The sequence below is a fragment of the Lutra lutra genome, chromosome 8 (assembly GCF_902655055.1).
Source record: "Lutra lutra chromosome 8, mLutLut1.2, whole genome shotgun sequence".
Taxonomy (NCBI): Eukaryota; Metazoa; Chordata; class Mammalia; order Carnivora; family Mustelidae; genus Lutra; species Lutra lutra.
Genome location: NC_062285.1, coordinates 42,204,446 through 42,221,337, shown reverse-complemented (window position 1 = coordinate 42,221,337; position 16,892 = coordinate 42,204,446). Strand labels below are relative to the sequence as shown.

Here is a 16,892-nt window from a genome sequence, read left to right as displayed (position 1 = left end):
GGAAGCAGCCATTCTTCAGGGGTCTTGGCAGAGACCAACTGTACCACCAGCTCCTCCATGGGCATCGCTGAGCACCTGCTAGGTGGCCATCACCATGTTAGGGTGGGACGGTGAAGCCATGGTGCTGTCCCCCTTAGGACACCTACTGGGCAGTGATTGGGATGACTCACACTCGTCCACTGTTTGAACTTCCTTTCCCTCCCCAACTTTACTTACGTCATCAGTCATCCACCTCTCCAACTGCTAAGTGCAATTGGAGTGACTCCGCACCCAGTCTCAAGATAATGCCCTCACCTGCCCATCTCCCCATCAACTGCCCAGTAGTCTGCTAGGAGGGGTGGGGTGTGGGAGAGGATGAGACACAGGCCAGTTTGGAGCCTCCAAGCCTGGTATATTCTTATCCTCTCATCATTGCAGAGAGCAGCAGCAGGAGCCCTCCTGCTTGTATTAAAGGAGCAATGGGGATGTGAGTGGAACCCCGGTTTTTGGAATCCCGGTTCCTTCCTCCATTCTAGCATCATACCAGGAAGCCGGAAGTTACTCTTCCTCATCATCTTCGAGGACAAGTCCCTGCTGCCTTGGTCTTACCCCTCTCAATTACAATCTTCCCTGTCCTGAGGAGCCACGGGAACCTTGGAGAAGGAGGGGTAGGCAGTAAAAGGAACGGAGAGGTAGAAAAGGTTGTGACAGGAACTGACGTGAGGACTTCTGACTTCCCTTTCCTAGACTTGAGCTGATGAGGGGAAAATGGTGGTGTCACAACCTCTGTCCGAACCCTCAGGTTCAGCCTGTCTTTGCTCTCTGGGCCTTTCCTCTCCCGGGCCCCAGACCCTCTCCTCTGGCTGTGCGACAAAGCATGGAAGAGAGTGATCAGCTCCTCCTCCCCTCCCCCCACAACCCACACTAGAGTTTCTCCTGGCCCACTGCATTTCCACCCTGAGCTGTTTATCTCTTATCTGTACAGACCCTTGGACCCCAGGGTTAGGAGTCAGAATGGGTGTCAGAGAAGAAAGTCTTTAGGTTGCTTTCTTTTCCTTATTGAGGTTGGCAGGTGAAGTGACTTGCCCAAGCTTCTAATTCTTACAGAACCAGCAAGGTCTCCTGCTATGACCCATCCCGGCTCCCTGTGAGACATGGAGTCATGTGATGGGGCTGGGGCTAGAAACCAAGTCACCCAGACTTGGAGCAGTGTCCTTTTGATCACTCTACTGCTACTGTGTGTGTGTGGGTGGGAGGTGTGTGTGTGTGAGAGAGAGAGAGAGGAGACACACACACACACACACACACACACACACACACACACACGTGGCATGGGGGGAGGGGTCTCTGCTCTTTTCCCTTCATCTGTTACTTCACAAGCCCTAACAGCCAATTCCATCATGCCTTAGTTCACCCCTCTCCTGCTTCTCCATCTCTTCCATTCCCTCCCTCACCATTATTTCTTCTTTCCCTGGAGGGGTCATGTCCACAATCTCACCTCCTCCATGAGACTAGTTAGCCTTTCATATGCCTATAAGCACCCACCTCTCACCATCTTTTTAAGGCAGAATTTTATTGAACAATTTAATACCAAATTTTTCAAAATTTAAAGTAAATACACATTTAACCGAAACGATGAAAGAAACTCTCTCTTGTGCCAGACTATGTGTAATGGCTTTGACAGGTGACGCAGACTATTAAAAATTCATCGTAACATTAAAAACAGGACATTAAAGTTGTTCTTTTTTTTAAAATTTTTTAAAGATTTTATTTATTTATTTGACAGAGAGAGATCACAAGTAGATGGAGAGGCAGGCAGAGAGAGAGAAGCAGGCTCCTTGCTGAGCAGAGAGCCCGATGCGGGGCTCGATGCGGGGCTCGATCCCAGGACCCTGAGACCATGACCTGAGCCAAAGGCAGAGGTTAACCCACTGAGCCACCCAGGCGCCCCATTAAAGTTGTTCTTAATTGGGAATACTGTTAATTGTGCAATTACTAACATTGCTACCACTTATTGAATGCTTAATGTATGATAAACACTTCTTGTTTCAGAAGCTGGAGGGTGGGGTGAAGTCAGCCCTGGGTAGCAGGCATGTGAGCTCCATTCCCTTCTACAGATGCCATGCCCTCAGGATCAAAGAGGGGAGGCCATTGAGAGCCAGGGAGGATGGCATACAAGAGGTGGGGTCAGCTGGTAGATCCAGGAGAGAAGGGGCCAGGAGCTCTGGTTCCAAGTCACAAAGACCTCTCTGGTTTCCCTTTGTGTGTGGGGGGGTACCTCATGCCTGGGCTGGGCACTATGAAAGTCATTGTGCCCAGAGGTTATTAGGGTGAAAGTTGTACCCTTGTTGTGGGACTCATCTGGGAGATATCCTGCACAAACGGGAGTGGCCTGAAATACCCAGAGGATGGTGTCTGACTCAAGGGGACAGATAGAAAAGTGGCAATGTTGTCTATCATAGTAAAATGGGCCCTTGGGCTGAAGTTGGGGCTCCCGGGTTTCAGCTGGCATGCAGAGAACCTGCATGTGTATCTCCAGGCCTCAGTTTTCTTACCTATAAAACAGAAGGCTGTGGTAGATCATGTTCAAGGTCAATTAGGATTGATATATCAGAATATTTGGGAGAGGAGCACTGAGAATGTACTGGTAAAACTTTAATTTCTTTAATTTCCATTATTAATTAATATTAATATTATAATAATAATTAATATTATTCTTTGTTCTTTGTTCCCAGGGGGAAGTTCTAGGCCCCCTTCTGTAGGACTGCTCCCCACCCCCACCATACTGCCCAGTTGGTTTTGAACAGTTGTTCTCCCTTTTTTAAAAAAAAAAAATATATACATATGTGTGTGTGTATATATACGTATATATACACACACACATATGTATATATAAAGTTGAGGGGTTTGGGTTTTAATTTTTTGGTTTTGTGGGGGTTCATGGTATTGTGTGATTTATTTTATGTTTGCCTTTACCTTTTTGCATTTGGGTGTGTATTCTGGCTGCCCTTTATGTTTCATTTTAAGCAATAATTATTATTATAATATTAATATTAATTAATATCTTTAATTTCCAAAGCATTTTCGCAGATACGATCTCATTAATCCTCATGACATCATTTCCCCCATGTAGGTGGGCCAGGCAATGTTACTCTCACTTAGTAAATGAGCCTCTCGGAGGAGGTTTTGCCTCAGGTCCCTCGATTTTCTGTGGGGGAGCCAGGATCAGCAGCTAGGGGCCCCAGCCAGGCAGGGTGGATGAGAACAGAGTAGTGGGGGGAGGGTGTCAGGGCCCCAGTCAGGATGGAAAACTAGGGTGAGGGTTCCCTCTGGGTCTGGGTTGGAGGGATAAACACCCAAGAAAGTGGGAGACTAGGGTGTCAGTGGAGAACTTGGGGGGCAAGGGAAGAGCTACTAAGGAGCACTGAGTACTGTCATGGGTCAGACACTCAACCTGTTTTGTCTCAGTAAAACCCTTACACCCACCCCCTGAGCTAGGTTCTCTCCATGTGGCAAATTGGAAGACAGCCTCGCAGAGCATAGTTTGCTGGTCCAGGACCACCGAGCTAAAAAGTAGAGCCTTCTGAGCTGGAACCCAGTGACTGTGACTCCAAAGCCCTGAGTCGGTGACCGGATGAGTGAGGAGGGAGGGGCTTAGGGTCCCTTGGTGTTGGCTCGGGAGGGGTCGGATTGGTGGGTTGGGGGCCAGAGGCCGCTGGATCCAGGACTCGGGCGCCTCTGACTGAGCTCCAAAGGGTTACAGCCCTTCGCCCCCTCCTCCCGCCTCCTCCCTTCTCCTCCCCCAGGCTCTTCCTGTCCCGCAGTTGCAACACCCCATCTGCCGCTCTCCCTTCCCTCCCACCTCCTCGCTCCTTTCTGCTTTAATTTTCTCCCAGTTCTCAGGACTCGGGCTCCAGCTCCGGCCTTTGGGGTTGGAGATCCTGGCCCGGGACTGAGCCGTGATCCTCACCCCAGTCTCCACCTCAGCTCCCCTGCCAGCGGCCCCAGGCTGCTCTTGGGACCCGGCGGGCCCGCACGTCCCGGACTCCGCCGCCGCCGCCGCCACCACTGCCTGAGCCCTGATGGGGGAGTAAGAGGCCACCGCTGGCCGGTCATGGGCCTCCCCACCGTGCCTGGCCTGCTGCTGCCACTGGTGAGCCCTGGGATGGGGGCCGAGTGGGCTGGGGGAAGGGGAGGGGGAGGAGGGGTAAGAGAGAAGGAGAGGACGCCGCCTGGCCCCAGTGGGCCCTTCTCCCGCCCCCGGCCTCGGGCCAGCGTGGCCTCACTTCAAACGCGGCCAGAAGTTCGGGTTCCTCATTCGGGCCGCCGGCCCTGAGTCGGAGGCCAGGGGGACAGTGAAAGGGAACCAGAGGACAACCAAGGAAGTTTGCTGGGGCTAGGAGGTGGCCGGGAATGTGGGGGCAGGTGATCCCCGAGGGTGGGGCAGATTCCGGAGAGTAAGGAAAGGAATGGAAGAACGGCATTCAGCCCTCGGAGTCCCCATGATTCAGAATTCTGTCCTCTGGTCAGCTGGCCAGCGGGTGTGTGTGTGGGGTGGACCGTGTGTGGGGAGGCTGCCCTTGGGCCCGGGCTGAGTAAACCCTGGCAGAGGATAGGAGTCGGATGCTAGTGAAGGGGGAAACTGAGTCAGGGAACGGCTATGGGTTGTGGGTAAGTTTGGGATGCTATGTGTTTTTGCCTGTGTGGAGGGGCATATTTGGGAGTAGAGTGGGAACTGGACAGGGGCAGGGCAACCCCACAGAGAGTGTCCTCAGTGCACTCCCTGGGGCCAGGACGCCCACCTGGAGGCATTCTGCACCCCCTGCCTCTGGCTCAGCTTCTAGATGGGTGGCCTCTGTTGGACAACTAGCCCCACCTCCACCTGGTCCAGTCCTGTCCCTGTGCCAGCCTTCCGGCCCCCTTCCCACAGGCCTAAACAACAGTCTCTTGGTTTCTTCTTTTACAGCGTGGTTTGGGGAAGTTAGTAGAAAGTTGTTTTCGTCACTGGAAAATGTCCCTTTCTTGTGCCTCAGCCTCATTTCAGTGTATCCTTGATCTCCCTGCCTGTCCTGGAGTCATCCTGTGTCATACTCCAAGCTCCTCTCTCCCAACTGCTGGGGTGGATTTTCCTGGCTTGTGCTGGCTGGTTTCTTCTAGGTCTTTGCCCGTCCCTAGCCTAGGTCTTCCCCACTCTCCTCTCCTCCCCTCTTCTCTGGGTCTTGTCCTGTCTCTCCTAAGCATTCCCATCTTTTCTATCGGTTTCCCCATGAGAGTCTCCTTTTTTGAAACTTTTTCTCTTTGGTTCTTCCCTCTCCCTCTCTTCTGTGCTGGAGTCCACATTTCTAGACCCTGATCCCCCCAGTCAGCACCTCTCTCCATTTGGGCCTCACTGTTCTTCTCACTCTCCCACCTCCTGTCTCCCCAGTCCCCTCTCTTGACTTCTCTCAAGGTTGTCCTTCTCCCAGGCTCCCTCTGCCCCCCTCCAGCTGCCTGGTCTTACTTCTGTTCTCTCTTAAGGGGTAGATCACTTGGATTTAAATCCTGGCTCCCTCACTGACTAGTTGCCTGAACTTGGGCAGGCTACAGAACCTTCCATGTCCTAGTTTCTTTATCTCTAAAACGTATGTAATAAACAGTACCTCCAAATGTCGTTCTGAAGATTAAGTAGATTGATACACAGTTGACCTTTGAACAATAGGGGTTTGAACCACACAGGTCCACTTATGTGCAGATTTTCCCCATTAACTACAGAACTGTAAATGTATTATCTGTTTATGATTTTCTTAATGACATTTTCATTTCTCTAGCCTACTTGATGGTAAAAATATGGTATAAACACAGAACATACAAAATGTATGTTAATCAATTGTTTCCGCCCTTGATTTGGCTTCTAGTCAAAGGTAGGCTATGAGTCGTTAAGTTTTGGGGGAGTCAAAAGTTACACATGGATTTTTCATTAAGGGAGGGGTGTTGCCTGGTGCTCCTAACTTCTGTGTTGTTCAAGGTCAATTGTGGGTTAAGTATTCAACTTATCAAGTGTTGGGTCTGTACTAGACATTATTTTAAGTGCTGGGATGACAGCAGTGAACAAAATATCTGTCCCCATGGAGTCTACATTCTAGTAGAGGAGTAAGGTATAGCAAGTGGAAAGCACTTAGATTTGTCTTGTTCCTGTTAGTAGTATTGTTTGGTGGCTACTGTGTTTAGAAAACAGAAGGTATGGGTAGTCTCCACAGATAAAGGAAAGTGCTTGGGGGCTGGGGTGGAGACGGTGAGGGACCCAAGCTCAGCTCTGTGGGACCCAAACTCCGCCTGGAGCCGGAGGGGAAACAGAAGGTATGGAGGTCTGTCCAAGCTTTTCAATTGCTCGCCATTCAGTGGGCAACACTGAGCACTGGAGTTATGCTTGTGTGGGGGGATACTGGGGAAGAATACTGGAGAGACTGGGACAAAGCCCGTAGGATTTTGCCGTTCTCAAGGAGTTTATAGTCTGGGACCCAAGACAGCTTACAGACAAAAAATGGTTTCAGCACAGTCTAGGGGGAAAATATCCACAAAAGCGTTTTGGTGTGGTGTCCTAGAACACTGAGGGGGAGATGGGAGGCAGAACCAGGGAAGGGAATGAGCGTCACCCAGCTGCCTCCACTCTGGTGGTGCTCCAGGAGCACCCTCTGCCTAGACTGCTGTCTCTGACCCAGCAGAGAATGGGGCGCATGAGCAGTGGTGCTCCCTAACTCTTTGTTGCATGAATCAAGGAACAGGCATGGGTCAGATGGAATGAGGAAGGGAAAACCTTACAGAAAAGTGGTTTTGGGGCTGAGATTCGAAGTCAGTGGCTGGCAGCGTGGCTGGAAAGAAGGGAGACTGGTTTGGGGAGAGGAGGGGAAGGGAGAGGTGGGATTTTGTGTTGGGAGTAGGTAGGGATGGAAGGACCCCTTGGCTGGAGTGGAAGGAACAGGTTGAGGAACGAGAATAAATAAGAATGAGAAAATTGGAGGGATTGGGGGAGGAAATGAAGAGAGAATCTTGAATGGGGTCCAAGGTAGAGGAATCCATCCATCCATTCATTCATTCATTCTTTCATTCATTCAGAAACACTTCTCTGAGGGCCCATGGCATCTGAGAATGTTCAGAATAGCAGCAAGGGACCTCTGCAAGTGCTCATTCAGGGAAGGAGGGACCTGTGGACATGATGTTCCAGGTCAGGCTCTGGAGAAGTACAAGCTGAAGCGTGAACACAGACAGAGTGTGTAGGATGGATTGGAGCAGTCAGCGGGAAGACAGTTGCAATAATCCAAGTGTGAGGCAACCCGTGGGTATGGCAGGACTGAGAGATCACAGAAGGAGGACTGGCAAGATGAACCGGCAGACCCAATGGATTGGGACTGGGTGGGGAGGTGCGGTGGGGAGGGCGCTCGAGGAGAGAAGGGCCCCAAAGCTTTCGGTACTGGTGCTGAGAAGTATGTTGTGTGACATTTGTCTAGCCCAGGAGATGGATCCATTGAGTATGGGGCACCTTAAGAGTTCGGGAATAGCCAGATGAAGTACGCAACTAACAGGCTAGAGCGGGGCTTCTCAAACCCTTTTCTGCCTTCCTATCATTCCTATGGGCTGCCTTCAGTCAGCAGTGATGCTCAGGAGACTCTCCGGCGGGGGAGCGTGTGGGTGGGTGTGCATGTGTGTGGGAAGGACTGGGCATGGTTTGAAAACTCTCCCCAGGAGGCAAGTCTGTTCTTACAAGGGGCGCTGACTCTCTCCTTCCCTCTCTGGGAAGCAGTGGCTTCAGCTGGAGGGGAGCACAGATGAGTTGTTAGACTGGCCAACCCATCATTACTTACTTTGCTCCTTTCATTTTGGGAGCTGAGGAGATACCCAGGAGGATAAGATGCTATCTCTGACCACACTCTCTCTCTGATCGCTCATCTCATAGAGTTTATGGTCTGTTTGGGGAGATCATATCTACTCCCCAGGATAATTATAACAAGAGCCAAAAGTAGATATTGTTAATCCGCGGTATTGAAGATCACAGGGGGCTGAGCATCTAATGAGCTTGAGCGGGGGAAGTGGGATTAATGGGGGGCTTCAGGGGAAGGAGGTGGGATTGCAACTGAGCTCTTAGAGGAGAAGCTGTCATAAAACTCCCCAGAAATTTTGACATTCCAAGAACAAACGCATTTTCATTTAATGAGCAAATTAATGCAGGGGAAGGGCCCAGCTAAGGTCTGGAGGTGCTGGGCCAGGGTTAGACCACAGGGTCCCTCACACTCTCTCGATTTCTCCTCGGGCTTCTCCGCCCCCTTTGCAGCCCCAGCACAGGAAGTCACACTTTAAAGTCTCCCCAGGCGGAAGTTGTGGGGGAGTCAGAGGGGTGCTGGGCCACCCCCTCAACTGGCTCTCCACAGGCACCTCCCAGCTTCCTGCCTTTCCCCTGCTCCTGATGACAGGTGCAGGCTGGCTAGGGTCTTGGGGCTCAGAGCTTGCTTACCTCCTAATTTAGCTGCAGGGTACAGCGACTGAGGACCTGCTCCTTGAAGCCAGCCCATGCCTGAGGCCCTGGCTACTAGGGGTCAGAGAAGGCTGGCTGGGGCATTGTGGGGGCTACAGAGACCTGGGAAATAGGGCTGGCCTTCTTCCATCTCTTCTCGCCTGCTTCCTCACTCCTGGACGTGGGTGTTCAGGGTTCTGGAATGTTTCCTCAGCTGCCAGTGGACTTGCTGGGGCAGGGGAGAGGGCTGTGGAGACTCAGAACTGGCCTTATTTCCTAAGGGTTGTTTGGGGACCCCAGGGAAGTCCCCAACCCCAACCCCACTGGTTAGAACCAGCCAGGCTGTGGGAATGCAGTGAACCCCGGGTGGGAGGGCAGCCTTGGTTTGCTTTCTTTTGGAGCTGGGGAGTGTCAGGGGGCTCCTGTGAGAACCCAGCGAAAGGGCCTGTCGGTTGGGGACTGGTCAAATGCGGAGGAGGAGCCAGGGCGGGGCCTGGTCTAAAGGAAGGATGCTAATGGGCGGGAAGGAGCTGAGAGGCCCCTCAGGGAGGGGTGGATAGTGACCCCGATGGGAGGAAGCCAGGGGTTGAGGAGACTTCCCTTTGGGATGGAATAGGAGAGGGAGCCATTTCCCGAAATACGTGGCCCAAGTGGGACAGGGGTCCTTTGCCTGGCTCTTTTGAGAGCGAGGGGGAGGGGGAGGAAGTGTACTCCGGGTGGGGATTGGAGGGAGAGCCTGGCACACAGGATGAAGGGCTCACATGGGGTCTTAATGGCTGGCTAGTCCCTCTGTCTTTGTGCTGACTCATGACCCTTGAGGAGCTGGGGAAGCTGCTCGTTCTCTCTCCCTTCCCCTAGATGCCCTCCCTCCCTGGCTTGAGTCACTGGGCGGAGCTGCTGGGAAAAGATTTCCCTTTCCCGGATCTGACTTAACCCCCAAAGTGCTGGAGAGGGAAGGAGACACTAGGCTTCAGAAAGCCTAATGTCTCCCTTCCTCACTCCCATTCCTGGGAAGCTTATACCTCACAGGCCAGTGGTCCCCGAAAAGCTCCCCACCAAGGCTGTCCCAGAACTGGAGCCCCTAGTTTTTCTCCCTGACTCTGTCTCTGCTGCTTGGCTGTGCTCCTGGGGGTGGAGGGGTGGGCGGACTCCCATGGAATTTTAAGTGCCAGTAACCTTAGGCACTGAGAGCTCTTCTTCAGGGAAAGGAACCACACTTTCAGGATTGGGAAGTTCTTCCCATAACCACCCCAAACTCTTCCTGTTGTCCTGAATGCCCCAATCTTGTTCAGGGGAGATGACAGTTCCGGAGTGGGCCAAGGAGGGTGCTGCCCTCGCAACAGCTCTTGCTGCTGTGTTGCACAGGGTGGTTTCCGTTCTTGGCTGAGCCTCCAGCTTCCAGGCTGCAGCGTCCCCCAGAGGGTGCCTCCGAGCATGACCTCCCTACCTGCCTACCTGCCTGCCTGCCCAGGCCACGGTGGGCTGCCATGCCCTCCTGTCCCAGATGGGGGTTTCTGTGATCTGATTATTAGCCTGTTGCTTCCCAGTGTTTAACACAGTTTGAGGACATCCTCTTATCTTGACATAAAGTGGCTTGTATAACAGAGGGAAAAACAAACCCAGGCCCAAGGAGAGTCAGAAAGAGGCTGACCGGAGATCAAGGGACAAAGTCTGGGTTGGAACTCGACCCCCACTCCTGGCTTTGCTGTTCCTGGCTCTGAGGCCAGAACGGAGCAGGTGATTCCGTTGCCGTGCGCTCGCGCGAGACTGTGAACATGCCTCCCAGAATGCCCTGGTGTGCAGAGGGCTTCAGGACTCCCACATCCACCCTCAGCTCTAGACTTGCTGGTCCTTTGAGCCCGACCACCCACTTCTGGCCAGCTCCAGCTGCGTGGAACCTACATGCCTTTGTCCTCTCCTAAACTTCATCAGTCACCTACCTCATTCCTGACCCAGAACTTTCCCTTTTACTCCTCTCCCCATTTGCCCTGGCCAGCCTGGAGCCTCTGCAGATTTAGTGATGGAAGGGGATATGGCCTGGAGGCCCAGGGCAAAATCTTAAGTGAGGTTCTTTTTTTTTTTTTTTTTAAGATTTTTAAATTTATTTGACAGAGAGAGGTCACAAATAGGCAGAGAGGCAGGCAAAGAAAGAGGGGAAGCAGGCTCCCTGCTGAGCAGAGAGCACGATCATGACCTGAGCCGGAGGCAGAGGCTGAAAGCACTGATCCACCCAGACACCCTCCTAAGTGAGGTTCTGATAAAGATGTATAAAGAAATTCTTCCTTTTGCTTCTGCCCACTCCCCAGGAATGGTGCCCACAGAAACATCACTTATTTCCACGCCAATCTGATTTTATAAAAAACATTTTTGCCAATAGAACACAATCCAGGAAAGTGCACAGATCCTACCTAACTGTTCACCTCTGTGAATGTTCACAAGGCGAATACACTGTGATCATAGCGTCCTGATAGAGAAACGTCACCCCAATTCTTAGGGCTCCTTGTTGGAAGGAAGGGCCATAATTGAAGTCACTTGCTAGTTCCCAATCAAAACAACAACAACAACAACCACCACCCTTCCTTAAACACCTGCCCTGTGTCCAGCACTATTAGCTGCTATGGGGAAAGAAGGATGAAATAGAGCTCAGGCCTGGGGTCCACTAGCCTTGACCTGGAAGGACAAAAATTAGTCCACAGAACAACTAGGGAAGAATTAAGCGCTGGATCACGTGGGGCCACCTGTCTGAGCTTAGAGGAAGAACATGGAGTGTGAGCAGGAGTGGCCTGGGGAGAATGTTCCACTGAGAAAGGACTTGTGCTGGGAAGGCTTTGACTTGCTACCTCCAAGGCTCCCATCCACCCTCTCCTGATGGGATCTCCTCTGTCTGACTCTTCCCCAGGTGCTCCTGGCCTTGTTGGTGGAAATATACCCCTTAAGGGTTATGGCACTGGTCCCTCACGTCAGGGACCGGGAGAAGAGAGCTGTTCTGTGTCCCCAAGGAAAATATATTCACCCTCAAGATAATTCCATTTGCTGTACGAAGTGCCACAAAGGTAGGAGAAAGTGGTAACAGCGAACCTGCTCAGTGATGGGGTCCTGCTTCTTCCTTTGCCTTTTCCAGAGGTTCTAGAACCTGGAACCTTACCTCCAGTCTCCTGACTTTGCTGCCTCTCCTGGACTGGGATTTTGTCCCTTCTTTCCTCTCTTAGACACTTGGGGTGGGGTGGGGGGATCCTGGCTGTTCTCTCTAGCGGGGGTTCCTTCCTTGAGCTCTCGCTGTTACCTAACCCTGCTACTCCATCATAGGGACCTACCTGTACAAGGATTGTCCTGGCCTGGGGCTGGACACAGACTGCAGGGAATGTGAAAACGGCACCTTTACAGCTTCAGAGAACCACCTCAGACAGTGCCTCAGTTGCTCCAAATGCCGAAAAGGTGAGTCTTAGGAGGTGGCAAGGGCTCTGAACAGAGTGTCAGGTAGCTAGGTTAGAGCAGTGCGTGCGCCTATGTGCGAGGGCAGACAGATCTCTGCAGGTGGGTGTGGGCGGGAATGCTTGTGCAATGGGTGAGTGTATGGGTGGGGACGTGTGTACAGAGAGGGGCAGGGGCTCACACTCCATCTCCTCCCTCTCCAGAAATGAACCAGGTGGAGATTTCTCCTTGCACTGTGTCCCAGGACACTGTGTGCGGCTGCCGGGAGAACCAGTACCGGCGTTACTGGGGTGACACCCTTTTCCAGTGCGTGAACTGCAGCCTCTGCCTCAATGGCACAGTGCACATCTCCTGTGAGCATGGCTCTCCCAACCCCTGCCTCAGGGTGGCCCCGGCTCAGGCTCAGGAGGAAGCTCTCTGCCTCTGTGCCGCCCCCGTCCACGCAACATTTTCACTCCTTCCCATCCCGAAGTCCGTGGGACCACCTCCACTCTGGCCATCTACCCCCCTGCCCCTTCTGGCTTTCCCCGTGATCCTTGGGGTTGCAGGGCGGCCCTCCCCTAGCTGTGCTGCATCTCTCTCTACAGGCACAGAGAAACAGAACACAGTGTGCACCTGCCACGCGGGTTTCTTTCTAAGAGACCATCAATGCATACCCTGTGTTCAGTGAGTATCTCTGCCATCTGCTGGGCACTGGATTGGGTGGGGAGGGGGTTTGGGGTGGGACGGGGTGGCTTCAGGTGAGAGCCACAGCAGGGCAAGGAAGAAACCCCAAGATGCTCTGGCTCTTACTGGCTGTTTGAGTGGCTGATACTTCGTGTCAGTACACCAGACAGTCCTTCCTGCTACTCCTTCCCTCCACCCCCTGGGGACTTGCTCCTAAAATCTGAAGAAGTCTTTGGGAATGGAGGCTCATACTTCACAGACTTGCAGTTCTTTTAATTCAGACATTTGGATTTTGGGGTGACAGGATCTACTACAGTTCATTGATTCTAGGACGTGCATTTTCACATCTCTGAAATCAGGCTTCATCTAATAATTGATGAGGTATCATGGTTTAACTGGCAGCTGTGTGTGTGTGTGTGTGTGTGTGTGTGTGTGTGTGTGTGTGTATAGTGATGGTGCTTCTTATCACTGATGGCATCTTTGCTGCAATATGGTATTTCTTTCCCAGTCTCTGTTCAGGCCTCCTTATCTCTTTTGGCTCCATGGAGCCTAGTCTTACACACTTGCTTGCAAAGAAGGAACTCTGAAGGTTCTAAAGTTCAGTTGATCTGGGTTTAAATATCAGTGGAGGGGTGCCTGGGTGGCTCAGTGGTTAAAGCCTCTGCCTTCGGCTCGGGTTGTGATCCCGGGGTCCTGGGATCGAGCCCCGCGTCGGGCTCTCTGCTCGGCGGGGAGCCTGCTTCCCCCTCTCTCTCTGCCTGCCTCTCTGCCTACTTGTGATCTCTGTCTGTCAAATGAATAGATAAAATCTTAAAAAAAAAAAAAAAATCAGTGGAGCCACTTAGGCTGTGTGACCTTGGGCAAGTTACTTAACATCTGGGAGCTTTAGTTTTCTCACCTTTAAAATAAAGCTGATGACATTCACTTGGACGGTTATAGAGCTACAAAGTGTCTGACACTGAACTATTTGTTTTCTTTTTTTTTTTTTTTAAAGACTTTATTTATTTATTTGACAGACAGAGATCACAAGTAAGCAGAGAGGCAGGCAGAGAGAGAGAGGGGAGAAGCAGGCTCCCTGCTGAGCAGAGAGCCCCATGTGGGGCTCGATCCCAGGACCTGGGATCATGACCTGAGCTGAAGGCAGAAACTTTAACCCACTGAGCCACCCAGGCACCCCTTTTCTTTTTCTACCGAGTCTGCTCTGCTGCTTCAGAGAGCTTTCACACTCATTCCATGAGGTTCTCACCAGGGGCTTCTGAGGTGGGCAAAAGTGCCTCTACCTGCTTTCAGATTCCCGCTGAGAACTCACCTTCTCCTGAGCTCCTTTTAGCCCTCCATGGAGTTCTTATCACTCCATGCTCACCAGGGGCAACAGCACTGTGGTACCTGGAGACAAGGCAGGCTGTGGTCAGAGAGAAAGATGTGCTTGTTTGAGAGTACTCTCTGGCTCACCCCAATAATATGTATTTCAAAACTTTTCACATGCATGTTTGACCCCTCTCTCAAAGTCAGGGATTGTTTATCTGAAGAAAAATCTTTCCAGTCTCTCTTTACCATGGGATTCTCATCAGTAAAACAATTCAGTTACTGTTACCATTTATTGAGCACTTACTATATGTCAGGCAGACGGATCTCACTTAACTCCTCAATTCTGGCAGGTGGGCAAGAGCCTCATTTTACAGATCAGCAAACTGAAGCTTACCGGTTAAATGACTTGCTTGGAGTCACACTGCTAGCCTATGAAGGGGCTGCAATTCATGCCCCGCCTCTCACTGCTTTTAACTTTTTTTCTACACAGCCTCCTGGAGATCAGTTAATGATTTTGTGATTAACTTGGGTTTCATGCCTCTCCATCAGGAGCAGTTTAATTTCCCAGCAGAGGTTTCATTTTCCATTATATCAAGAGAGAGCTAAAATAATCATAAAGCAAAGGATTTGCAACACTGTGGAGTTTTTTGTTTTTTGTCTTTCCCCCCTGTCTTCCTCTTATGGGAGGAATCCTATTTACCTGTGCTATCTCTTCTTTTAGCTGTAAGGAAAACACAGAGTGCACAAAGTTGTGTCTTCTCCCTGTGGAAAAGGTTACGGTCCCTCAGGACCCAGGTGAGGACAGATCACCCTGTTCCCATGCTCACCTGCCCTGTCCTAATCCTTGACCTTCCACCCACCCAGCCAGCCCTGCTGCCTCCTGCTGCCCCCTCCTCTGACCACAGCCTGCCTTGTCTCCAGGTACCACAGTGCTGTTGCCCCTGGTGATCTTCTTTGGCATTTGTGTTTTATCCTTCTCCATTGTTTTAATGTGCCGCTACCAACGGCAGATGCCCAGGTTCTTCTCCACTGGTGAGTGAGTGGGGCCTTTGGGAGGGGAAAGCATGCTGGCAGGGATGTGGGAGGAGGGTGAATGGGCAAGATGGACCAACATGGAGGGGTATGAGGAGTGTCCCCTTAGTTTGCTGCTGAGAACCTTGTTGGCAGGAGATAGCTCCGATGGCTTGTGAAAGGTCACATTGCATCAGTAGTTCTCTTGTCCCTGGGGCCACTTTAGCCCTGAAGCATGTCACCACAAGTCCCCATGGCCAGCCCCAGTATGGGCGCCAGGGCTGAGAGAGGAAGTGAAATTTGTGACGCTTTGTTTCTTTTTTCTCAGTTTGTGGGAAATTGACACCTACAAAGGAGGTAAGATGAAACTAGGAACCTACCCCCAACCTTCCCTGATTTTCCATTATAATCCTGTGGTACCCAAATGAACACCCCCCCACCCTAACTCTCTCTAATCCCAGCCCCCTTCAAGATTAAAGAGGGTTAGGGCTGTTTTTCCTCTCCTTTGCTAATGCTGTGCCTTCTCTCTTTTAGGGGGAGCCTGAGACCCTGGCCTCGGTTCCAGGTTTCAGTCCCACTACAGGCTTCAGTCCCACCACGGGCTTCAGTCCCATCCCGGGCTTCAGTCCCATCCCCAACCCCACCTTCACCCCCAGGTCCGTCTTCACCCCACGTGACTGGTCTAAGTTAAGGGCTCCGTCAGACTCTGGAGAGATGGCCCCACCCTACCAGGAGGCTGGCCCCATCCTCACCGCGGCTCCAGCCTCCACCCCCATTCCCATCCCAGTTCAGAAGTGGGAGGACAGCACCCACAGTCAGCGCGCAGAAGGTGAGTTCCCAGCCGCAGCAGGTGGGCGGGGCTCCTAGAGTGCGCGTGCGTGGAGATGGGGGGAGCGGGGGCGGGGCAGGAGGCGGGGCCGGGGCCGGGCCGGGCGGCCGCTATCGCCGGCCGGTGGGAGGCTCACCGCCTGCTTCCCCGCAGCCGACCCCGCAGACCCGGCGACGCTGTATGCTGTGGTGGACGGCGTGCCCCCGTCGCGCTGGAAGGAGTTTGTGCGCCGGCTGGGGCTGAGCGAGCACGAGATCGAGCGGCTGGAGCTGCAGAACGGGCGCTGCCTGCGGGAGGCCCACTACAGCATGCTGGCGGCCTGGCGGCGGCGTATGCCACGGCGCGAGGCCACGCTGGAGCTGCTGGGCCGCGTGCTCCGCGACATGGACCTGCTGGGCTGCCTGGAGGACATCGAGGAGGCGCTGTGTGCCCCAGCCTCCCTCTCGCCGGCGCCCCGCCTCCTGCGATGAGGCCACGACCCTCCCTGGGAGGGGCCTGCCCTTAACGACCGCTGCCTCCTCGCGGGGGGCCGGAAGGACCGTGCTGGATGCCTTTCGGACCGTTTTTCTGGACGAGGGCCTTGGAAGGGCAAGCATGGCTGCCAGCTACCTACTTGGTGCTACTCTCCAAGTGTATATAGATTTTCTCAGCTGCTGGAGCGCTGCCAGGGGCTCAGCCTTGTGTGTGTGAGGCAGAGGTGTGTGTGTGTGTGTGTGTGATCCTGAGAGAGGCTGAGTGTGCCAGAAGCCCATGCTTGTGGCTGCAGAGATGGGGTGCCCCGCCTCACCGCCTATTTTGGGTTTGGAGAACCAAAGGCAGCTTAGGGGCTTCTGGTTGGTCCCTGGGCCTTTTTCACAGTAGATAAGCAATCTTTGTATCATTTATGTTACACTAATAGAAACTGGGCACCCCTCTGCCCCCTGCCTGCACAAGCAAAGAATGAGCTGACCTGTCCGAAGGCAGGCGCGAGCACAGAACAATGGGGCTGCCAGCTGGAGCTGTGGACTTTTGTAAATACACTAAAACTCTGGAATTAAAGCTCTGCTCTGGAGGGGATGGTCCTTCTGAGTGGTGGGTGTGGGAGGCTGGGGCAGAGACCCGCGCCTGATGTGGGGTGGGAGATGGGAAATGCCCTGAGATTGGGCCAGGCACCCCATCAGCTGACAGAGTAGCCTGTGCGAA

General features: G+C 52.7%; 1 protein-coding gene across 3 annotated transcripts; it reads left to right on the top strand.

Annotated features, from left to right (window-relative positions):
- The first annotated feature begins 3,661 nt into the window (after positions 1-3,661).
- On the top strand, positions 3,662-16,761 carry TNFRSF1A (TNF receptor superfamily member 1A). 3 transcript variants are annotated; one of them, XM_047743137.1, is made up of 11 exons: positions 3,662-4,132; positions 5,503-5,600; positions 11,364-11,517; positions 11,771-11,899; positions 12,100-12,249; positions 12,484-12,562; positions 14,592-14,665; positions 14,792-14,902; positions 15,210-15,238; positions 15,416-15,710; positions 15,864-16,761. In XM_047743137.1, the coding sequence occupies exons 3-11, from the start codon at positions 11,406-11,408 to the stop codon at positions 16,178-16,180; spliced, it is 1,296 nt and encodes a 431-aa protein (XP_047599093.1). In that variant the 5' UTR covers positions 3,662-4,132; positions 5,503-5,600; positions 11,364-11,405; the 3' UTR covers positions 16,181-16,761. The 3 variants fall into 3 exon arrangements, with proteins under 3 accessions (XP_047599093.1, XP_047599091.1, XP_047599092.1); XM_047743135.1 differs by lacking the exon at positions 5,503-5,600 and having other exon boundaries at positions 3,663-4,132; XM_047743136.1 differs by lacking the exons at positions 3,662-4,132; positions 5,503-5,600 and adding an exon at positions 7,154-7,180.
- Positions 16,762-16,892: the final 131 nt, after the last annotated feature.